The following is a 27,256-nucleotide window of genomic DNA, read 5'->3' as shown; positions in this document are numbered from 1 at the left end:
CATCATAATTACTCACCACCACTTTGGCGGATGTATAAAAATTGTTGTGCCGTTATTGTAATTGTTTTGTTTATTTTTTACTTTCCGTTTGTACCAATGTAAAACATTTACAATGGATAATGCACTTGTAAATATTGGAAAAAAGGCCTCTTCTGTGTAAAACAGATAATAACAATATAAAATGCCTGTTGGAGATTAATTTGATATTTATTTAAAACATTACATTTATATGAATATGTTATATTTTATATAGCCATTAACGATTAATGTGAACGGAAGCTTTTGTATACTTTATATAATATTATACTTCTTAAAAAAAAAGCGTTTTGTATGAACATTGAGTGCTCTCTAACTCATATATTAACTACATGGCGCATTCCAATGTATGGTCAACAAAAAACAGTGGAAATGTTTTCAAAAATTCTATGTAAATTCACTGTTTTATCAAGTTAATTTTCTATTATATTATTTTATTATCCATATCAAAAATTTTTGTCAAAAACTCACTAATTAATTTTGTTTCAAATCTCTCTCTCGCCACATACATACATACATGCATATATATATATATATATATATACAATGTATTATGTATTACCTGGAAATTTATTGAAAACTGGACATCAATCGGGTTTTTAAATAACAAACAAGTACTTCCGATGTTTAATAATGTTTATTTTATTTTATATTTTAATTATAACGCAACTTAATATTTTAAGGATATACAGATACGAATAAATATTGATACTTATAAATTATAATATAGTATATAATAATAATGGCCTCTAGAAGAATACTAAAATCTACAGATAAATTAATTGCGTAAGATTAATTGTTTTTTCCATTTAGTAACAATTGTGAGGATCCTTAAAAGAACATAATATTTAATTTGATAATTTGAGTTTAGTTTACTGTTATAAATTGTTAACAGTAATTCTCAATTGGTTTTAATAAGTAACATGAGGAATTTCCTCTGACAAAGTATCTTTGTATCTAATATCTAATTTGTTATTAATTTATATTATTCAAACTTATAAGTTATAACTATATATTATATAAGTGTAATAATGTTAAATTGTATTATGTTAACATTTAATTATAAGTTCTTATAAATTATTATATCAAACAGTAAATATATAAATAGGTAACTGCTAAGTAGTGTAACTCATAAATTATACATAACGGTTGATTTATAATAATAAGTTATTATTTTTACATAAATATTTATAACACAACTTTTATGTGGTAAACAACAAATATTGTATAAGATATTCTATTAGTTATATACTATAGAGATGTAATTATTCCAATTATTCTTATTTAACTTGATTTGTTTAATAATACTTATTAACTAATAATTATGACAATAGTAAAAAAAAAAAAATGTTTAATCATAAAAAATAAGGTTTTTTGACATTAACGATTTATAGACTACACATGAACTGCTAAATATTAAAAAAAAAATATATAAATTAATAAAAAAAATCGATAAATTAAAATACCTAGAAATTATAAAGTAAACAAACTACTGTAAGATATAGTGGCATGTTATAGTATGACTATCATTGTATCATAAATAGGAATACTAATGGTTGTTAATATAACGATAAAATATTTTTGTGAAAAATTAATACATTGTTGGTATAAGACCTACATAATTATTAATATGTATTTATATAGTATATAATATGTAATATTATTTTATTAAAAATATTATGTTACTTAGACAATTTTACATGTCTTACTCGATCACTTAAGTCAATCAATAGATAATAATGGAGATATGGAAATGTGGAATATTTTAAACGTAGGTACCTACATATTTAATAGGTATAAAAAACATAAAAGTGGTTAATAAAATACCTAATTTTATACACTTTATCTAAATATTTTTAATTAAAGATAGGTAGTAACAGAGTAACAAATAATAATTGTACTGTTAATTTGACACAATTATTGATTTATACATTTCCTTATGTATATAAGCATATTATGTATATGTGTGTTTGTATGTTCGCGTGTTCAGCGTATTAATGTGTAGCATATTTTGCTAATGACAATATCGTATCTTTTTAACTATACACTACTAATATTACAATATTATTATATCATAATATACATGTATAATAATAGTTATAATATTGATTAGTAATATATCTGTTGAGTGTACAAAAAATAATTTACCTGAATTGAGTATTTATATATATATATATGTATAGAAAGAGAGAGATAGAGATAATATAAAGATTATTATTTTATATTTTTGATAATATTGATAAATTTAAACATTTAGATAGTAAATTTAAGTATGACGTTTTATAACTTCAAACTTGGCAGTTTTGCATAACAATATAATATACAGAGCGCCCAATAATGTTGTAAGATTCTGTTTCATAAATGATAGAATATCCATTATCAAACATTAAAAACAACATTTAAAACATTATTGAACTTACTGAAAAATGTATAAACATAATAATATAATAGATACATAATAATATTGTTGCAAATGCGAAATTGTACATGATATAAAATATTAAACACTACTTACTAAGTACGTATACTTAGTGCCAAAAGTCATTTTTCGTTTTAAATTAGTCTACCAATTAACGAAACGTTTATTATAGGTACGTATACGTTCCATCTAATTATTATAATATTAGATTTATAAAACGAGTTATATCTGTGTGTATAATTTATAATTCTGTTAAAAATATTATTATTGTATATTATTATACTTACCTAACTATTGTCTAATTTGTTTTGTTTTTTATTTTTTCGTTATATTAGCCAATAGCGGAAATGTGTTGTTAATTAACGAAACACAAAGCGATATAATTATAATTTATATAAAAAAAAAACCTGAATACATTTAAATGATCAGTTATACTATATATAGAGCCAGTGTTTTAGACGAAATCTGGAACATTCGCCTTTATTCTTTTCCATCGATTCACGCTCATTCAACGGCGTGATGTTATAAGCCAATCTCTATATTAAACCACAACAATGAAGTAGTTTTAATTTATAAATACAAAAATTATTAAACATAGTCATACAACATGCGTATTTATATCATATAAATTTTACCTTTTTAAACGAACCGCTTGCTCTGCACATTTGCACTATAGCCATACCAGGTATCATAAGTATTGACGAAAAGGCTAGGGTCCAGCCTAACCATTCAGCCCATTCTGGATATACGTAACCATTGTAGCTTAACGGTTTGTGATCAATCAAAGCAAAAGTCACTACACCCTAAAAAATAACGATCATGCGATTTTTACATTATGTTTTATTATTATTAACATTGTTTTAATAACCTATGTGACTATTCTCAATTAATTATTTTTATAAAATTTTATGGATTTATAAAAATAAATAAATTCGTGTTATATTTTATTTGTTTTAAAATGTATATTTTAGGAGAATTTGTCTAGTATTATCTACTTTAGAGTGTTTCAACTCAGTTTTTCAATCCTAGCTTTTTCAACAATTATTATTAAATATTATTTTTTTTATTAATTTTTTTTTTTATTTCGTACCTAGTATAGTGAATTATTATAATTATAGTTAATGTAATTTTAAATTGAGTCAGTATAAAAGTAGTAGTTTTTATAATATTTCTTTGAATTGTAGGTACATTTCTCCCGTATAATACAAATAATAATATGTTTATGAAAATATAGTTTTCATCTTCTTACGGAAGCATACTTATATTTTATTTTTGTAATACAATTTTAAAACATGGAATAATATTATAATTCAATAATTACTTATTAAAAGGAATTAAATAATGTTTCAGGGGAAGTACAATGGCCTACATCGTCACTATTTAAATTCACCGCTAAAATTAAGTAATGAATAATGTTATTACGTAGTTTTATTTAAAAAATACTCAATTCTATTTAAATAGTAATTAATACTATCATCAAACATTACACAATATATTATATAATTTTTTATGGAGTTCGGATTGAGCATCTTAATGTAAACTATGTGCATCTATGTAAGTTCACAATCAGAATACTATATTTTATCATACATAATATATTACGTTCTTAGTTTCGTGTACAGAGCAAAACGAATTCATTACGTATTTCTTGCAATTTAAATTTACTTATTTCAGCCTTTTAATTCTATTGTTTAGTGCGTAATAAATTATTATGAAATTCTGAAACACAACTGTCAACAAATATACTTTAGGTGCTTTACTTAATTGTTTGTATAGTATTTAGCAATGTAATCGAATTGCTTGCCAAATGAACAACACAGCTCTGATATTCACGTGCCAACCAATCGATATTATACTGCTCATTTACAATTATTGTAGCCCTATAGTTACTATTTTAATTAGTGATTCCTGAATTCAACATGTACACCTAATGCTTACACATTAATTAAACTACAGTTACGTGTATGTGTTGTAAAATCACTACGAATATTAAACGTTGTATTATATTTTCTAAACTCACTATAATGAACATTGGGCTGACGAATTTCCAACATAATCGCCAATATAACCCGGGACGGTGGCCGATCATGCTTTCCACGTCGTTGCAAAATTTCTCCAAACCTAAATAAATATAGTCGATATAATAGAAAAACGTTAATCCCAGAAATGATTGATTAATTTATTAAAACGCGTGTTTACCATAAAACCACGATACGGCTATGCATTCAAATAACGCCGAACACAGCAGAGATATACCAGCAGCATACGTGTCCAACAAATGAAGCATATAAATGCCACCCTAAATTAAACGCACACGCGAGTATAAAATATCGTCCGTGTAAAACATAATAGACGTTTTGAATCATTATAATAATATGATAGTTATAACAGTTTACCGGTGTCACATTTATCAGAGCCACGCAAAACGATATACCTATGACTGCAAACGTGAAACGTTCGCGTGGCCATTTACGGTTCTTAAAGAAGCCACTAAATTCGTCCATCAGCCCAGTAATGACGCATTCTAATCCACCCATCTAAACGAAACACAAATATATATATATATACGCATATGTACGTATATCATGCGTAACGACAAAATTACGGGTGTTTTATATAGCTATTTACCGTCTGACAACATTATAATGTCACGTGTATTTATTTTACGAAGGTATAGATAAATTAAATATTTAAATTTTACCGCCGAATCAATGCCCAACGTGATGGACATGAAGAAAAACAACATGGCCCAGATATTTGATCCGGGCAACGTTGCTACAGCTTCGGGATAAACTTGAAACACCAGACCAGGACCTAAACAAATCGCGATGACAATAATATTAACAACACCATATAGTACGTATGTAACACGACATCGCTATACGGCTTCAAATCGAAAAACGTCAATAAGCGTCATAATAACTCACCCTCAGTAGCTACCGAACTTATGGGCTTATGTTGTTTGTGCGACATGAAACCCAAATAAGTGAATATAACAAAACCGGAAAAGAAACTGGTGAAGCAGTTGACGGCCGTTGTGATCAGGCAGTCGCTAGCAGAGAAAACACGAAATTTATGCAATTTTATTATTGTACAATTATTTTACACGCATACGCCCCGACGGGACTCGTCCGTTTATTTATTATAGTATTTTAGGTGTACGTACGTGTAACAATTGTTTTTTATATTGTTGTATGATGCGTATGACAAGTGAACCCCAAACCCGGCTCCTACCGAATAAAATATCTGAACGGCTGCGTCCACCCACACCTGACGGCAAAACAATCAACACATATATAGGACACGCCTAAACATGTTTCCACCGGAGTAAATATTCAAATGTTACTTGTGTATCTAAAAGGCGGTACAATTCGGGCTGTAAATAATAGGTTATGCCGGTTAGCGAACCAGGCAACATGAGACCTCTAATCAACAAGATTGTCAATACTAAATACGGTAGCGTGGCCGTGCCCCAAACGACGATTCCTGAAAATGTATATATAACAATATTTATTCAAATTTCAAAATAACACAATATTATGTGTCGACCGATACCCGTGATCGAGTATGAGGTAAAAATGGTTGGTCATCATTCGAGTTGCTTAATATTTTATTGCGTCTAGAATTACTTACCGGACGACTTGACACCTTTGAACAAGCTCAAGTACAGCATAACGTACACGATGAACACGCACAACGCCAGTTGCCATTTTGGATATCCCAGTTCGTTGAGACCGTCGCTCATGCCAAGCACGCCACGGCTTTGAAAAATAAAATATTTATATTTATTTATTATGATACGATATAGACATACGACGGGCAAAACACAGATCGGCATTCAAGAACGTATTAAATTCAACGTATTATCTATACATATATATATTATGTTTAAATCGAAAATTAAGTATTTTAATTAATAACCGCCGATTTGTGCAAGTAATTTACTGTAATGGCGACTATCTATTATACAGAGACGAAGACTTAAGAGGAGAATCTGACGTAACACGTGTTGACGGTTGACCTAACGTGTGAGTTGTAACACGTATAATCGCCAATCGAGAATAGGCGTACAGAAAAATGATCTATATTCTACACGTGGATATCTTTACTGATGTGTATGAATCTCAAATTTCCATATTAGACAATCGATAATGTAATATATGTGCGTGTGTGAAGATCTGATGGAAATTATTATATTTATATGTAATATGAGGCGATAGGTTTATATTCTTCACGTGTATTAAACATTGAGCGAGGATATTATTTTATTATGTTAATAATTTTTACATATTGCAAATGGAAAAATTGTTTTTATACGTAAGCTACATATAATTATAAACTTATTTTATTTCATTTAGCGGGGACATTTTTTTGCATATCATTATTTAATTATAAGTGATCGCATTATCATTTATCAATTACAAATATGAATATAAGGTTAAAAAATTACAGATAATCTAGAAATCACAAATCAAAATTTTCGTAAAAAATATTACCGACTTATTATTGAAAATTACATGCTTAAAATTAAAATCATAAGCTGAAAATATCTTAAATTTAGAACCATGAAATTTAATAAATCCGCAACCGTTTTTCAATACTTCCAGATACAACTTTAATAAAAATGGTATTTTATATCATTTTAAATTTAACTATAATAATATTTCAGGTTATATAATATTTAATTTATATATAAAACGATATTAACGTATAGAATCCGAAAATATTGTATTAAATCATTGAACATCTATTTATCCTATAAGTATATGAAATCTGCAGTGTAAAAAAAAGTAGCACAACTAACGTTTAAAATAAATTCGTCAACCCTAGAGAAAATATTGCCAATTACAATATATCAGATATCAGTGTTGGAAAGATTTTAAAACAAAATAGCTTCACATACTTACCTTAAAATTGAAATTGTTTTAAAAATATATTTCATTCTTTTATATGATCTGTAATTTATGGGTAAATTGAATTATATGCATATTTTTTTATTTATTCTGTTTCTATAAAAAAGCATTATGTAAATAATACGACTTTTAAAACTTCAGACTTTATGAGACTCTACATTCTAAAATTGGTTCCAAATTCCTATAAGTAACTCATACAATTATATTCGACCTCGATTACTTATTCTTAGAATTTGTAATTTGTGGAGTATTTAAAACTTTTAATGCATCTGCAAGTATTCCATCGAACGATGCATACCCTATACCATTTGTTTATTTATTCAATGATGATATTTCACTATAAACGCATGCATTTAAAATATTAGTTTTTTTTTCATTTTAATTTCTAGATTTTCATATATTCTATGACTCAAATTCGTTCGCTTGGAAATACGTCAACACATGTGACGCGTTATTGTACCGTAACAATCCCACAGTAAACTAACTAAATTAAAACAATTTTCTCGTTTCGTAGCTATAAATCGAAAACCTGTCTAGTAGTTTAAACAATACTCCTCTACTGTTTCATTAAATTTTGAAAATTCAAAAATAATTTGATAATAGTGTCATATGAATATATAGGAACTGATATGAAAAAACCTTCGTATCAAATAACATTAATTAGGTTTAACGATGGTTTTTATAAATAACTACTATAAAGACGATTCGAACGTACCTATAAAATTATGTTGAATATAATTTGAATACAATAGTTTGTGAAGTTTGTGTATTTCATGATTTAGAAAAAATATCCTAACAGATACCTAGTTAATCAGACTGACTAAAGAATATTTATTTGGTGAATAAATTATTAAACAGATTTAAATATCAGATTTTGAGCGTGTTTTGGCGTTAAATAGAATCATCGCTTGAATGCTGCGTCTTATGCTTTTTAAACAATTACACGATTTGGGGAAAAACTGACTAAATTTTAGAGATTATTAACTTTCGTTAATATTAAACATACTATATTTAGTCATTTGGAATTAAATACAAATTAAGTTGATATAGTTGCGTTTTAGACTTTGAAAAGTTAATTTGGGCTGAATAAACAAATTCTATATAAAGTTACGTATAACCTTTCTTAATCGGTAAAGTAGTGACTGTTGTTTGAACAAATAATATTTTAACAGTTTTAGACACACATAACCTACATAAAGTATCGAGTTTAATATAATCGTATATTGGTATGTACAATTTATGGTAATGGTAGGAAATAGGTCTGAAAATATTATAATATACGTCTTTTACATGTATCGTTAATGCAATATCTAGGCTGATAACGGGCCGTTTTATGTAATATAAATGGATAAAAAACTGAAATAAATATATTATTGAAATTTTTATTACTGGAAATATTCAGCCGCTGGTGAACTCTGGTTGTTGAAATTACTGCCTGTAGCTGAAATACCATCGGACATCGGCAGTAAAGTCCCATTTGCGTGCATTCTGGGTAGGTAATTATGAACATGATATGATTGGTTATAGACCGATCCCCAATCGTCTTTCTGTTCAACGCACAAGTCTGTATTCCAGGTATTGTTACAGTGCACCCATGGCAACTGTCCCGAGCTACTGGTTGTACTCATTGCCAAAAAATACAGCGACCAGCCAATAATAACGTTATAGTAAAATGATACATAAAACGCAACTAGCACAGCACAAAATCCAACTCCTAAGATACAATTTTTAAATTAATATTTTTATTCAAGACATTTAAATAATGTATATATTTTTTTTTATTTAAACAAACCAAAAAACAATGGTACAAAAATATCAATTATATTTTTAAGGCTTTTTTTTTGAAAAATAAAAAGATTTAGTTCCGGTAACTATTAAGTACACTGCATGCATAATATGTTAAATGACTACGTGATTATGGGAAATAGATTAATACGAATAAAAATATAGTACAATTTTTACTACCATAAAATAAAGTTTCTGGTATAATTGAAAGCCCAATCAATACGCATAGGTAGTAAAATACTGTTTATCTAACAAAAAATATCATAGTTAATTTGTTCAGAATCTAAAAATTAGATGTAAATAACATAAATTATTAATAAAAATGTTTTACAAGAATACTTTAATATATTTTTATCGTTTTAACTGAGTTACGTACATTATCTTCAACGATCTCTAGATGCTAGATAACAAATTAGTAATTACTCTATAGAAATAAATTATGTTACTTTAAAATTAAAGATATAATATTAAAAAATTTCTCTGTTATCTCTGTCGAAAGTACGAACACAAGGATATTATTTTTATGGTAAAGTTATATGTACTTTTAATTTGCTTTTAATAGCGAACGCTACAATAAATTATACATACCTAGGTGCGGCTAACGGGAGAAAATTCTTCTTTTTTTTTTAGAGCAAAATAATAGATAGATACTTGAAAGTCATTTTATATTTAGTGTTTAAATACAATTTATGAGTAATTTGCACATTGAATAACAAAATATAATTTCAACATTAAACATTTGATTGTGTATATTATAGCACCTTGCCGTATTACTATGACTCATTATTACCCATTATGGTTTGGAATTTATAATATAACAGTTTATAACTCCTTTTTATTATCTATTATAAATTATAATATATTCTGATTAGAGTTCAAGTCAGTTTTAGTATTTTTCATTCCCCTATTCGGTAAAAAAAAATTTTCATTCCACAAAATAAAAAAAGTAAGGCGAAATGTGTACCATTTATTTACCTTTTAAAATACTCAAATCGGCCTTTTTTAATACAATATTTTAACTTATATGAGTTTTCTATAGGAAATACCACATCAAAAATAATTTATTATTAAAATGTATTGTAGTAAACGATAATGACAATTTGTAATATTTATTCAAATCAATTAAAACTTTTCTGAAGAAAAGTTTCTAGATAATCTAAAATAATGAATATTTAGAATATCCTGACAAACCTCAATTCATAATATTTACAACATTATTAGTAAAATACGTTATGACTACATCTAAATGTATTGTATAGAGTTTCATTAGAAAAGTTTTAGGCTGTTGAACAATCAAATTATAAAATTATATTACAAAAGTAACAATACTTAATCACTAAGTTAAATAATTGTAATTACAAATTAATCAATGTAATACATTGGAATATACGTATCTTATTAATTTATTTTAACTATAAACAGTTTATATTTTTTTCTTTTGATATTTTGATGTTATAACCGAAAATGCTACATGTGTTGTCTTTGTTTTACAAACGTATATTATAACAAATTAACTCGTAATAAAACTAATGTTGTGTTATTTTTAATTTTAGAAAAACTTTACCTATTCTCAAATATTACCTCTCGTTGGCTTTTTACGGTATTTTGATTTTTAAGCAAATTATGAGTATTTATTATACTAAAATATTAAATCGCTAATAACTTGTTTAAAAATTAAAATACCTTTGAAAACTGACAAAATGTATATTAAAAAATAGTAAGCCACTTTTTTTTAAATATATTTATTTTTACGGGTAAGATATTAAATAAGTATCTTATAAACATTATTTCCATATAAATAATAAAAAAATATTTTTTATCATTGTACCGTTTTATTTTAATTATCAGAACTGTTTTTACCTGTTTCAAGCATTAATTTACTTTAAATTTACCTTTAAAAAGAGGACATACATTCTTCCACACACTTATTGGTCCCTGTCTATTGTATTGGCCTAATATGAGTTCCATGTAAAATAGGGGAACCGCGCCAAATATCAACATTAAAAAGTACGGTATTAAAAATGCTCCTGTAACACAATAATTAGTAATAAAATTATTAAAATAATTAAATCATTTTTATTTTCTAACCTCCGCCGTTTCTGTAACAAAGATATGGAAATCGCCAAATATTTGCCAAGTCTACTGCAAAACCAATAATAGATAGCAAAAAATCTGCATTCCTTTCCCAAGTTTCTCTTTCGGCATCATTGATATTAGTGTTTAGATTTTCTTTACAAACTACTTCGTCCACTATTGATACTACAGCGGTAGATTCCGAAATTATTTTTGGGTTCTTTTTAGCATCATCTGATGATTTAGCCAGTAATAACCGTATTTCAGTATTTTCTAAATGAATTAGATTAAAATAATTAAAATTTTTGTTTTGAAATATTAGGTTAAATATAAATGTTTATCATTTTAAAAATACTTACTTTTTTTTTTTACTTCTACCTCTTTTTTATTTTGTTTTCTGAGCATTTTCTTTCGTACTTGTCTATCTTCGTCTTGGTCCTCTTCATCGTCATCATCGTCTTCTTCTATATCATGACTTTTACTACCATTTCTATCATCAACCTGTTGGTGTAGTTCCTGCTTATCACTATAATCGTCTTGTTCGTCGTCCTGGTCATAGTACTGATCGTTCTCAGTGTCTTCCTTATTATGACGCTTGCGCCAATGGCGTTTATTATTACTCATCATAGTATTCGGAGACGATTTGAAAAATTGTCGAAATTTGTTTACTGTAGGAACCCATAACTTTTTAATACCACTCCTTTCAACGCCAATATCTTCGTTATCGCTGTCCACAACTTCGACGCTGGTCACGCCGTTGTTGAACATTGCTGATGTCTTTGCTGCAATACTAGTCATACTTGATGTTGTATCTTAAATAATTAAACATTAAAAAAAAAAATTTAATATGTAAAATATAGGGCGACAATATGCACATTAATCACGAAGGGATAATGGTATTTTCACGGGATAGACGAGCGAGAATCGACGCTGAGAACACTGACGATCGTATTATAATTTAATAATGGAGGTGCACGAGAACATCATGCTTCCTTTACAGGGGTCGAACTGATGACAGAGAGTAATATGTCTTAAATATTTTTTAAATTTTATTATTCCGGTCGTCGTCGGCGGCGACGGATTCCCGAGATTCCACAACCCCGATCGTCGCAGATATGAGTAGAGGGATATCCCATTCCGCTTCTATCGATATCCCTTAAAAGGTATGTGCGGCACACGCTATATACCTTTTACACAAATACGCACACTCGGGCACGCGGCCACACACACACACACACACACACACACACACACACTTATAAGTGATTCGAGGAGACACCGTCGGCGTTTATTGCTTCTCGGCGGTCGCTAATGATTGTTCAACGAGGCATATTGGCTCTGAGGGTGATACGCGGGGACAAAAGTTGAAAGGGAGAGGCCAGAGGAAGGAAAAAATAAGTAGAAGAATGCGGCGGCGGCATGAGCTGCACGGGCAAGTCAAATACCTAAACGTGCACGAATCATCACCAATGATGATTACCGTCCATTCCCCTCTATACGTTCATGATATATATATATATATATATATATATATATATTCCTCAATATACTTCATATATACTTCTTACACCCTCCCGTCACAGAAACCGTACTTCTATACTATATGAGAGTGCTATATATTATTAGTGCTTTCTCTACTAACTATAATGTGGTACCGTATATGTTCCCTCTCGGCGACGACGTCCTTGGCATTTTTATGCCGACGGGTTAACGCGAGGACCGGCGACGTTTTATATTAAATACGCATATACCATCATCAACGATGTCAACCGATGATATCGAAGTCGCCGTGTCTCATATACAATAACCACTACTATAATGGTGTAATAATTTATGTATATATATATATATATATGCTACAGAAAAAATACTCAATGCAAATAAATTTAGAAATAAATTTTACATTCGTATGGCGCTTGTATTTGATATTATACTATAATAGTATCAACTACTGACATCCAAAAAAAGTAAAATATGTGGCATATAAATGTGCTAAGCACCTTTGTACATAACAATTAACGTTGTATCCATCTATATTGGTTTTTAGCCTGAGTATAATAATTTAAAAAAAAAACATGAGATAAAAGGGTTGTATGAACCACTGAGGCGAGAGTGTTAGTAACTAAAAGCAATGATTCGGAAAAATTAACCAAAAATAGTCAAGAATATTTATGAAAACAGAGCCTTTATTATATATAGGTTATATAGTAGGTCATACTTTATTTTTAAATATTTATCATTTTTATTGAGAAATTTGAAAAATTGTGCTTTATCTATGTACAATGTGTATTTTATCCGTCTTAATCTGTCAAAAATAGCTGCAGAATATAAGTATTAATTATTTACTGCCCTAAATATTGTTCAACCGATATATATTTTTGGTTCCGTGCAGAATCAGTAATGTGTAATGTGCATAAATGAATATATTATGTGCACAAAAAGCAATAAAATTAATAATAAATTCATTTTAATATAGTTAAGGTATATTATAATACGTATGAGACAGCTGAGTAATATTAAAAATGCCTAGGTATAGCTATAAATTTCACATACCAATATTCAATAATATTCAATATCGCAATACTAAATAGTATAAATATATAATATATTATACCTATCTATTTATTAATGTGTTATGCATAATTTTTACAATTATTTTATATTATATTATGTGTAACTACTAATAAAGTTTATATATTATAAAAGTATCAAATAACTATTTAATTAATCATTGGTCTTTAAACACATTAAACATTGACATGTAACACATTAAACAAATTATATAATTTTCTTTTTATCATTTTATTCAATGTAAACAATCATAATTAATGTTTGATAATCTTATATAAAATAGTTCTTAAAGCTAACAACATTTATAACATTATTAGTTAATATAGAAAATAGTAGGTTAGTTTACCTACCCACTACAAGTCTACAAACATTCTAATTGAAACTATTGGTGCCACCATTTTCCGCCAGTATATATAATAATTAATAATATATATTTTAGTTTGCATTGAAGTTCATGAGAAAAGAGTACATTCAGCATAATGGAAAATATAATTGATAGTAATCGTGGTAAAAAAACAGTTGATTTTAAATATTTTTTTAATTTTGAATTGGTTTGTGTAATAAAAAAAATATTTGTTAGTAGTATACCTAAAATTAAGAACTGTACAGCAAAAATCTATGCAAATAAAAATATTACAATTGTTAACCATACAAATACGTCACAGCACAATCATGATAAATATTCTAGTAAAACATTAAAGAAGCATAAGTTTAGTGATAAATACTGCAGTATGTAAAAGTTATTGAATATGTAAATACAAGATCAATAAAAAATATTCTAACTGAAATCGCACAAAATTGTAATCCGACAGATATTACTATTTCGGATATAAGTATAATCAACAAAATTATCTATAAAAACCGACGCAAAATTATATATCAAAATCTAATATACTAATACTAGCCGTTGCTCATATTAGCCATAACGCCATAATGTACTTAATTTAATTTATATGAAAATCAAACAAAATGAAAACTTTTTATTGATTAATGACGAAAAAAATATAATAATATTTTCATTTGAAACAAAACTTAGATTTTTATCAACATTTTGTCATTTTATGGTATTCTAATTATTTTAAATGGATGGAACTTTCGATTATTGCGTTCGGTATTTTTTTACAATTTTTTTCGATTTATTGTTATTTTAATGGTTATTACATTCCATTAGTTTTTTGCTTATTACTAAAAAAAATGTATACAAACGTATATTTATATATTTCGTGCAATAAGCAAAAAGTACAAAGACTTATGGTTAATTTTTTTCTTCTCCTAAAGTAACTGTTAACTTTGGAAAGGCTATACTTAATGCAATTTTTAAAATGTGGCCACAAACTAATATTTCATTACATCGGTTTCGTTAAACCCAATCTCGGTATTACAAAATACAAGCTTATCCGAATGTACACAAAAATGAGTCATCTGAGATTAGTAAGTAGTTACACAACATATTTGGCTTATTATTTTTAAATCCAGAAGACGTAAGTGATTGTTTCGTCGACGATTTTATGAGCGAATGTCTGATTGACGAAAGACTATAAAAATTGCTGACTATTTTGTAGAAACATATATTTCTGAAGATTGTGTTTATCCTTCAAAACTATGGGCACTTGCAACTTCTGAACTTACACGCACAGCATGTTAGTCATTTCATGCAAATATTAAAAATAGTTTTTATCGTTGTTCACTATTTCAATCATTTTACAATGGTTAAATTTTTTAATCAAAGAAGTGCAAACTGACGTTAATTACAAACTGAGGAGCACCGTTAATCCAAAAACACCGTGAAACCAAATTTTAAAGCAACAATAAAAACCAGTTTAATTGATCAATATAAAAGGGTTGAAATAGATCGATATATGTTTGTAAAATCCATAGCGTATAACTAGGTATAAAAAATAATAAGATTTATAATAAAATATAATTTTAAATTAATTTAAAATCAAGATTATTAATTTTTTTACTTGATTTTGTATAACCTACAGACATAATTTTGATTTGATTTTTGTAATAATATTATATACAGTATCCTATATACAAGTATGCAATAATGTAAGTATTACTTATTTTTCTTTTTTTTAAGTTGGTATTTTACTATATTCTATGTATACAATTAAAGATTATTTAATGTTTTTTTTTTAATATATTTAATTTATATTCGATTACCTAATTATTTTTTTATTTAAAAATCATTGCCAATTATCAATAACTTCACATGTTTCCATTATAAGGGGTTACTAAAATATAAAAACTGAAATTTGTTATGACGGAAAAGAGAAATATATATTATTGTATTGGCAGTAAATGGAAAAGTTGATTTTGACGAAAAAGTGATCACCCGAAACTATATAAATCATAGAACCAAAACTTATAAAAAATCGAATTAAACAGTAGAATATTGTACAAAATCTTCTCATTCCAAAAATCTTATAAATGGCTCTTTTTTAAAAAATTAATTTTCACCGAAGATTATAGCAAATAATATTTTTCGCCTTTTTTTTTAAATGGATGTCAATCGTCAACGCAATAGTTGTTTTTCTCTCAGACCCTCACGCAACATACGCAAAATGCATTCATGTAAAATCATCTTTATGTTTGAGTTAACTTAGAATTAAATCTCCAGTTACAAAATGTATACAGGATAATATTTTTGAGAGTTTGAGTAAACGGTATTTTATTATTATTTGACTTTAAATTCGACTTGAAAAAAAATTTATAAATTTAAATAGATAATAAATTGTTTTAAGACAATATTGAGACAAACAATATGTCACACTGTCACGCCCTCATAAAAAATTTTAATTTATAATTTTTGCTGTGGATGATTTTACTTTAAGTTTACTCAAAAATATATATATAAAAAAAAAGAAATTTTGCATTAATGTGTTTTGTCCATGCTACACGTGGTCTAAACAAAGAAAAACAGTTCGCTGACATCATCTTAAATATCACGTCATTTTTATTATTACACTGCAGATAATTAAAAAAAAAAACGACAAATAATTTTTTAACTACAAAAGTACAGAAGTTATATACTCAACGTGCATTTTTATGCAACACTATTATCGTATTTTAATTGTACATACATTATTTATTAAACATGAGAAAACAATCTCGATAAAAACAAATTATACTATGAACAAAAACACTATTATTTCCGTATGATCTCTAAGATGGAATTTTAACAAAATTAAGAACTTACTCTTGTATACTTAGTAGTAATATTACTAATATTAGTAGTTTTTAAGTATGTTAAACCTGGCCATTGCGTAACTAACGGGTTAGATTTAAATTCTATGATAAATCATTTTATACGAAAAGATGATTTTGAATATAACTATAATGTATCTGGTGATATTTCTAAAGATATTTTATACTATACACAGGCATGTAAGATGTAACAATGATTTTATTTATATTTTATACTATCATTAATATTTTTTTAATTAGGTTATCTATTTTAGGTACGTTATAAACATCGAATATAACTGTATTAAATCAATAACGCTGAATTACTTACGAAGGCGTGAGTATAGTTCTACGACATTTTTGATCTCTCCTCTCACTATACCAATTCTGTAGATCACTTTTTAACAGAAACACCCTCTTAATGTTGAAGGTTGAAACAAATTTTCAGTCCCAAAACTTGATAGCAAAGATAAAAAAATAAATAAAAACATTAAAAACATACATCATTATAAAATATCCCTTGTGTTCTCAAAATTTAATATATAGAAATAAAATTTCAATAAAAGAACCTTCGGCTACGAATTAACTGATTGTGTAGTACATTATTTAGTAGCCTACTTTCAATTTTCATTATAATACAGAACATAGGTACATATTATGACTATAAATATAACAATTTTGTTTTTGAAAATTCACATTGATGTAAAATAAATAAACATTTATTTTCCTTTAAAACTTTGATAGTAAATCGAAGAAATGTAGAACCAAATTTATAGATGAATAAATTATTACGATTAAATTCCAAGAGACGTATATAGTTTATTAATTTATTAATTAGTATGTCATGAATCAAACTTTAAAAAACTCCCTAGAAATTTATAAAAACTCATGAATTAATATCTATTAGGAATTAAATAGGAATATATACTACCAAATATCATTACATATTAATATTTTATGAATTGTGTATAATATACTATATAGATAGTATAAAGAGTAAAAATATTATTTTCATAATTTTTTAAAGGAAAAATGTATTGTTTCTCTAAAAATTAATCAAGTTAAGATATACCGAATTCATAATGGATATTGAATTAAAAAGTTTAATTTTTGTAATGCATTTCCACGTGTAAAATTATATAGAATCTACATATATTTTATACTTTTATTAGTTTTATCATACTAATTTATATCAATTTGATTGAATCTAAGTTACTGTTGACTTATCGTTGATCCAATAATCCACAAATTATATTAAAACAATATAGGTAATCAATAAATAAAATTTATCAATTTAACATAATAAACTTCATAAATATAATTTTTTTTAAAACAATTTTTTTAAGTTTATCTATCGGATTTCATTGTAATAAAGTTACCTTTACTCGAATAATTATATAATTTTAAAATATAAAGAACTTAGGCAAACCATTATGATTACCTACAAATATTTAATGAAGCAAAGTTCAATATGATTGTTATATAATATATTTATAATATATAAGTAATTAACCAAATATTATTAACTCCAATTTTTTTTACAATAATTAATTTATTAAAAACTTTTTGAAATTTTTAAGTATATTTAATGAATATATTTTATTATTTTTAATTTTTGTCCTGTATGGCGATATAAACTTCTTTGTTTTCGAATAAGAATCGCCCTTTTTCATTATAAATTATTACGGACTTGCTTTTTTTGTATTTATTGATGTAAAAAATAAAAATTAAAACATGTAGTTTATGAATAATTAAGCTTTAAATACTAAGAATACCTAATAGTCCATGAAAATGAATTTAAAAATATGAGGGCTATGATGATTTGAAAATTATGCTAATTAATATTGATTTATTACAATTTTATCACTTATAAGTATTGTCCGAGAACTGTATTAAAATCTATTGCATTTATTTTATATTTTATGTAAATCCATTATTATGGACTATCATTCTTAGTAAACAAATTTTAATTACTTAGAAATCAATTTTAAATTTCGATATTCGATTTAGATACGTCAACGTTTTCAAAATGTTTATCTAGCTAATAATTTACAATAAATAAGTATGTTTACAGTTTGAAAAAAATTTTTGTATCGACACAGGATATTATTTATTGAATGGCTTAAAATAACCAAATATTTGAAAATATGATCTTTATAAGTATAGTACTTATTTCAAAGTTCCAACATTTTAGAATTTAAATAAATTTGTTATTATAAGAACAAAAAGGAATGAACATAAGTACATAACTCATAAGACAAAGTGGACAATAAATATCTACTTAGTCAATTTGTACAAGTAGGTATTTGATTGTTTAACCTGTGACCAAACTATTTAAATTATTTGTTATCAAAAATTACATAACGTATTTACCTTAACTAAAGCTAAAATTCTGCTTTACATTTTTTTAGACAAAATATAATACTTTATTGGAAATAAATAACTTTTATCTTAATATTTTACTTACAATTTCAATGTTTACTTATTAATGTTTCAATAAAATTATGAATCTTATTATTTTTAGTATACCTGTATAATCAAGCAGACATTTTAAAATATCGTACTTTAGCATTTTATTTAGATTTAAATCTATGTTACAATTAATTCTTGTAAACATAATCCTAATAAGACCTTTTACTTATTATAGAATAATATTTTGAGAAGGAATTTAAATTGTTTTATTATTTTGATTTGTTTATTAATTCGTTCATTTAAATTTTATATATAATACGAATGTTTATCATACTTACACAACAGCGATTTATGCATGCAATCTTGTATGCACAGTTATATTCGTATGAAATAATAAAGAAAACTTTCTAGTTAACGCAAAAGATATCAATTGGCGTCGTTAAAGTTCTGACAGACACTGGTCAATCAATCAACAGTCAACAATAATTTTAAACGTGATAATGAATCACTGTCGACATACCATAATACTTATTATTAATAAAGTCGTCGAAGCGCATAGCCCGTTAAATGTTTTAAATCAAATTCACGATACAAGTAATGAAGCAAGTTTTTGAACGACTACAATTCGATGGTCTATTGCACAAATACATATGGTAAGTGCCATATTCATAGAATTATACAGATATACGAAGTTGACAAAAGTAAGTTATCAGTGGTTATACATTGGTAGTTGGTACTTTGTATATCAGAGCAATGAGAACAAGCAATTTTACATGATACAACAAACATAAAATATAACTGTAAACACAGAGATCATCACGTATGACTCGTATAAGGATTTTTACTAAACAATTGAATTAGTCACCCGAAAATCTCAAATGGATACCGGATGTTAAAGACTGAACTATATTTTCCAAATAAACAATGTACAAATAATTACAGTCAAACATATTTTGTTGTCCGCTGTCCAAATTTTATAAAAGCAAGAAACGAATTTCACATTCTAGGAAATCTGTTTAAAACAATCAGACCATTTTTTAAATCTTATCAAATTAATCTAAATTTAAATACAATGTTATCTAATAACCTTGTAGCTTATTTACAAACAATACAAAAAAAAACTAATAAGCAATTCTAAATTACATTATAATATAAAAATATTTTATCTATAAACATGCAGTTATTATGCAAAGAAAGAATAGAATTGTATGAATAATCATCCAAAACAATAGATGTAAAAGGATAAAAAAAAAATGATATTATTATTTTTATTCGTGGGCAATCATTGTAATAAGTAGCTAACAGTTAATTTAATGTAAAGTAATAATAGTAATATATTTATGTATGACTAAATAGTCTAAATGCAGTCATTTATGTAGGATGTATACACTTTTTAGAATTTAAATCTGATTACTAAATTTACGATAAATAATCTATTTCTATAATTTAAAACGCATTTTAAAATTTTAAATTGCTTACAATACTTTATAAATTGTTAGTAATCTAATAAAGTAATAAATAATTAATACATACTGTAATATTTAGTAATTTAGACTACATGGCACATGCACAAAAAACTGTTTATATAATAAGGTAATACAAAAATCCAAATATATTATCAATTGGGACTTGGATAAAGCAGACTACAGAAAATGACCCAACTTAACAAAGTTAAAAATTCTATACATATACAATATACAGTATATACATATAATATAATATTATATTATATAATTATTTTTAAACTGATAATCTATTAAATACTACTAATTGCTCTACTATGATAAAAATGGAAATGGCGCTTCTGGGAAAATGTTTATTTATTTAAACGGGGATGTAGTAATCACACTTCAGTTCAAAACTATAGTCATTAGTACCATATTAAATTAATTTTAAACTGATAAATCCATCGTATTCACAGACTTTAGTTTCTAGAATTTGTTAAAAAAAAAAAAAACATTTAATTTATGTAAGTGTCTACCTAGTGATCTATTCCTGCAAAAAAAAAAATTATGAACAGCGATTTTCAAGTTAATTGTATAAACTAGTATGAACATAGTGGATAATATAATGGTAGTTGCAAATACGAGTATGTAAGTATATCATTGTTATGCAATATATGTTTTATCCTCATATCAATGACTACAAATACTTTAAAGAAATATTTAAAAATATGATAACAAAAAAAAAATTATATATATATTATTTGTACTGTAGGTAAATCAATAATACAACAATCTAAAGTTTAGTATTCCTCTGTAACCTTATCATAATCATATAAGATAATAATATTAAATACAAATATAATATAGTATTGCAGACTATAACTATTGTACTTTAATTCTACTATTCAGTAATGTTTGCCAATCCACAATAATCGAGGTCTTAACTGATAACTTTTAAACTTTTTGTTTGGTTTGTTGTTGAACCTACTATGCATATTATGCTAACTATTTACAAATACTATCGATAATATTTTTAATTAATAATTAATGCATATTGACATATTGTACACTTTTAACGATACATGTCGACACAATATTATAATATTTAAAATATTATACATCGTCGTACAAAATTATAATAATTATTGCAAAGATGAAATTGAAGTAAATTATTTATTGTTTTTAACAATAATAATATTCTAATTCGTGGAAAAAAACGGAAAAATTGTCATTAATGTAAATACACAAAAAGATTAGAAAAAAAAACCATTAATGAAATCAGATAAGTATAATACTATAATACGATGATAATCATTTGAGGTATAGTAGTACAGCGTTTATAAACTATTGTATTGATCCGATCACTATATAAAGATATTACTTATTATAATTACATACATAGTCGTACAATATAGTATATATGTATAGTGTGTACATTCGATTGCCAATACATATTTTTTTTGTCAAAATTAGTCGTTTATTATAATAATGAGACCTCTGTAGCAGTATCTATTACTGGATATACACAGGGTGATTACCAAATATGTACATCCCCATTTTTATATTTTATAACGAATTTATTCAAACTTTGATTATTGGAATGTTTAAATATACTTAAACGACATATTTTCAAATTTTTAAGATTTTTTACTACTTAAGAGCTATGCTGTAGTGATACTTTGGTTTTTAAATGAAAACCCTCCTCTTTAGGTTACCATAAATAATTTAGTGAATAATTTTTTTATGAAAATTTTAACTAGTAGTTTTTCTAGTACACATATATATAAAATGTTAAAGATAATTATTTAATAATGGTTTTACATAAGTATAAAACAGATATAAAGTTGGATATAGTGTTTATTATAAACTTGAACTATTTTTAAAAATTATAATAGTTGATTAAAATTAATTGCTAAAATTTTCAAATCACCGTAGACCTCGAATCTTATTCCTAACTCATTATAATGAACCTATTACCTTCTGTAAGTACACACAATTAAGAAACTCAAAATCTACCAGTTTATATTTTGATTTTGATGTGTCAATATTCAAAAAATTAAGTAAATAACAGTAAAAATAGAAGGAATGGTTTTCATTTTAAAAACAGAAGTTTGTATTTTCACAAGGCACTCTAACTTAAGTAGTACAAAAAATCTCAATAATTGTAATCTTATATAGTATATTTAAAAATTCGAAAAATCGAAAAATCGAAAAATCAAATTTCGAATAGCTGAAACACTAAAGGAAAAAGGGAGTGAATCATCCTGTATGTTAAACGCGAATCTCATAAAATGAAACATAAAAATATATCTTTTTTTCATTATTTTTTTTTTTTAAACATCAAACACTACGAACTGCGCGGTACATGTATCGGTGTCGTGTATATTATTACTATTATTATGAAGCCGGTGTAAAGGATCGTATATAATACATTTACGCCACGTGCCGGTATATGATGGGTATACCTATGTCCTATATAATATGTGTACGCATCAGCCCGCGGCGAGTACTTTCAGTAGGCCGCGGCATTCGTATATTATATTATATTATAATATATACGCGCGAGCATCATTTTGACGTGTGTATTTAAGAACATATTATTATTATTATTATTATTATCATCGTCGTCGTCATCGAAATCGTTTCGCATTAAATTGTCACCCGTGTACCACCGACTATATACTCCCTATACAATATGTGTGGTGCATATTATTATAATAATAATAATGTTATATACCATATTATATATTATATTGATCAAACACAACACACATCACGCGGCCCGGGGTGTTGACAAATCGTTTTTCTATTATTAATATTGTTGTTATTTTTATTGTCATCGTTGTGATTATTTTTACATATTTTATTTATTTTTATTATATTTTATTTTAATTGCGCACCTTGCGCGAATGAGTATACGCCTATATATACCTATACCTATCTCTGTATATCTATTCATTATATATATATATATATATATATATATAGTGTAGCGTATAGCTGCGTAAATCACGATATTGTTATAATACCCACTTATGCCCATCACCGTGGCATATACGATAAAACGCGAATTAATATTATGTCATATTATGTTGTACGCGTCTCTTGGTGTGGGTTTTTTAGTAGTAAAACGCGCATATTATATACAAACACTATAGTGCCGATTGCTGCAGGTAAACCTATACGCCGTTTTTACATACACAGATATATTCGCACGTGGGATATGGCGCAGTGCTACACGCGTATCAATATATATATATATATATACATATATCTATAGGTTTATGGCGCGGGCGAATATTATTCACGTTTGTGACATAAGCCGACCAGCAATCACTGGCAGTGTTCATAATCGAAAATCGCCGTGGGGCACATTTCAAACATAATCTATATATAGGTATATAATTAAAATATAAACCAATACTCGGTAACAACATATTACGTGCACGGCAGAGTGTAGCTGTGTGTTCTGATAATCGCGGCGGAACGCGCGTGTATAAGAGACAAAACAATATCATCGCTTGGCAGCGGTAAAAATAAAAAAAGAAAGAAAAAAAACCGTTTGCCATAACATCAACATGTGTAGTAGGTATATATAATATTATAATATGATATTGCGCTATATACGGTGCTGAAATTATTAATAATATACCCATATTATCATATAATATATGTATATTATTATGTAGACGTAATACATAGTTACGCAGTACGCACTAATATATAATAATATGAAAACGACGACCCTTCGTTATGATTTAAACGTTAATATAACATAAACAATATGCATTATTTTTATATTTTATAACGTCGTTGTGACTTGTCGTAAAAGTATAGGTACCCAACGGTACAGTCTTTTTTTTTTATTCGACCTTTCCCGCCCATACCTGGTTAGAATTGCCTAGTTAGCTTTGAAAAATTATAAATCGAAAACTTCAATAACGAGACGTACTTTTAGAAATCGGTGATAAACTACGAATAGCTGATAAGTAATATGGCTACATAGGTAGTCGAGGTAAAATGTAAACTATTAATTTTAAAAACAAAATATAACAGTAAAAACCTATTATTTAGGCATCTAACGCCGATGTAAGTTCAAAAAGAAAAAAGTGCTTTACACCGATTATGGAATTTTTAGATTTTTTTTCTCGTAGCTTAAATTATTATCGAATTAAAAGCATTTTCCCGGGACCTTGTAGATATTATTAGATTCAAATACCAGCTTTGATGTTGAGCTTATTATTAGTGAAACTTTAACTATAAAACAAAGTAAAACGTTTAACACATTGTGTATGAATTTGTATAAATAAGAACTTCTTAATTCTATAAATACCTTATACATAGAAAATATGAATATTAAATTAACATAACGTCTTATAGTTTTATGTATAATATTCGCTTTGTAAAATTGGGAACATTTTTGTTTTTATTTAATAATTTCTTAACACAGAAAATTAAAATATTAATATTATTATTTATTAGTCCATTGCCTTGAATATTAATAGCTTAATGGCCAAATACATGATACAACTAGGCAGGTTACATTAAATCATATCGTTAAAAAAATAATTTAACGAACACAGATATGTTTATTTTCTTATTTCTAAAAATTAGACAGTTAAGTTACGAAAAATGCACAATTTTATATACAATTGTATATAAAAATATTTTAAAAATTAATATAGATACTGTCACTTGTAGATAGAGTGTGGTTTGTAGATATTATTTTAAATATCCACTCATCTTGTTAACTGATATTTCCTTAAGTATTTTTAATTTAATTGAAATTATAAATTAAAAAATAATACCTATACAATTATGTAAAACCTAACCTAACAGTATAACGTTAAGCTAAAATTTTCATTGTTTTCAAAAATAATAATTTGCAGAAATTTGTATTCCTATATGATTTTTTAATTGTTGTTTAATAAAAAAATAATTTATTAATTATTGTTAAATTTAAATACATTTTATAATTAATTTTTTGCAATTTAATAAAATTGCATAAAATTGCTTGAAAAATATTTAAAGTACCAATAAAATTTTTGATGCACTTTTTATTCGTTTACGTACACCTTGAAAAAAAAGTTACTTCAAAAACTTTATCAGAATATAAAATTCTTAGTTTGGTGAAAATAATTATTTCATATTTCAAACGTGAATGCGATAAATTAACAAGTATTTAACAACATGTTTCAACAATTAAAATATTATAGCTTCAAACAATAAATAAAATATTTAATCGAGTAACTATATATCTAAGCTATATATTATTTAATGAAGAACCAATTATTGTTTTAATAACAAATTGGTGGTTTATTATTTACAAATAATTAAAACATTGAAAAAGAAATATTAATTGACATAAGAGTTATTCATGTTATGTTTAATCATGTTAAAAAATCAAAATAATTGCTTTATATATTTTAATAACTTACCTAGTTGGAGGTTATGAATACGTCACAATGATATAGTATGATATAATGATTTACCTTTTAAATGTATATTAATCAAAGTTAAAAAGCACTATTACTGTTAAATCTACTATTAAAGTGCATTATTCCAGAGACGACCGCCCCATACGAGTTACGGCGACAGAAAGAACACCCAGACACCCAATAGCAACCAAGTTTACTTTGCGCCCCTAACATCGAAGGAGCGAAAAAACGCGCCACCACCTATAACGACTCTCACCTACTTTCTGGAAATTCTCGGTGAAAAATCGCCAAAAAAATTCTTGTAATAAAACATGCATATTCAATACGACTTAATTAGCAATATTTACTTGTAAAAAAATTAGAAAGATTTCATACATTTTATTTGAATATACGATATATTAGAGTGTATAAGAGTGTACAATAAGTAGTGTAAACACATGTGTTTGTAGTGTCTATACTATTTATTAAATCTTAATTTGTTTTCAATTTATAATTTTATTTTATTTTTCTAATATCCATCGAGTTTAATAATGCAAATTAAATCTACAGTCTGTACTTAAACTCTGGCTGCTTATTCTCTGGATTATTATACCAATCATTTTTAAGTGGATGTTTACACTTCAACCACGTACAGCGTATGTAGCCATAAAACAATAATATTATAAATCAAATACAACAGGTTTTAAACGTTATACTTTTTTAGAATGAAAGAAACTATAACTATAACTAAAATAAAATATTATCATTGTATGTACAGGTTTTACAAAATAAAATAAATGTATGTCTATAAATAAATCTATTGTTGATCATTTGTTCAATGATGTACTTTTTACTATACATCATTAATCATTATGAACAATAAAAAATGTTTAAAATGTCTAATAAATGTATAATAATTCGAATGTTTTATTTTTAAAAAAGCGTTAATTTTTTTTTTATAAGAAAATAAAATATTAAAAAACACAGAAAATATCA

The 27,256-nt window shown here is 26.1% G+C and overlaps 1 protein-coding gene across 3 annotated transcripts; it reads right to left on the bottom strand.

Annotated features, from left to right (window-relative positions):
• Nucleotides 1–2,266: 2,266 nt before the first annotated feature.
• LOC113559349 (sodium-dependent noradrenaline transporter-like) lies at nucleotides 2,267–26,423 on the bottom strand. Of its 3 annotated transcripts, none has more exons than XM_026965053.1 (15): nucleotides 26,282–26,423; nucleotides 11,586–12,038; nucleotides 11,242–11,499; nucleotides 11,046–11,180; nucleotides 8,758–9,082; nucleotides 6,089–6,216; nucleotides 5,802–5,941; nucleotides 5,622–5,725; nucleotides 5,383–5,507; nucleotides 5,157–5,269; nucleotides 4,852–4,992; nucleotides 4,655–4,754; nucleotides 4,476–4,576; nucleotides 3,091–3,258; nucleotides 2,267–2,991 (listed from the first exon to the last, which is right to left on the bottom strand). In XM_026965053.1, exons 2-15 carry the CDS (start codon nucleotides 12,022–12,024, stop codon nucleotides 2,890–2,892), a joined length of 2,379 nt encoding a protein of 792 aa, XP_026820854.1. In that variant the 5' UTR covers nucleotides 12,025–12,038; nucleotides 26,282–26,423; the 3' UTR covers nucleotides 2,267–2,889. The 3 variants fall into 3 exon arrangements, with proteins under 3 accessions (XP_026820854.1, XP_026820856.1, XP_026820855.1); XM_026965055.1 differs by lacking the exon at nucleotides 26,282–26,423 and adding an exon at nucleotides 17,318–17,438; XM_026965054.1 differs by lacking the exon at nucleotides 26,282–26,423 and having other exon boundaries at nucleotides 11,586–12,150.
• Nucleotides 26,424–27,256: the final 833 nt, after the last annotated feature.

The sequence above is a fragment of the Rhopalosiphum maidis genome, chromosome 3 (assembly GCF_003676215.2).
Source record: "Rhopalosiphum maidis isolate BTI-1 chromosome 3, ASM367621v3, whole genome shotgun sequence".
Lineage (NCBI taxonomy): Eukaryota > Metazoa > Arthropoda > Insecta > Hemiptera > Aphididae > Rhopalosiphum > Rhopalosiphum maidis.
Note: the sequence above shows the minus strand (reverse complement) of the source record. Positions and strands in the feature narration are given on the sequence as shown.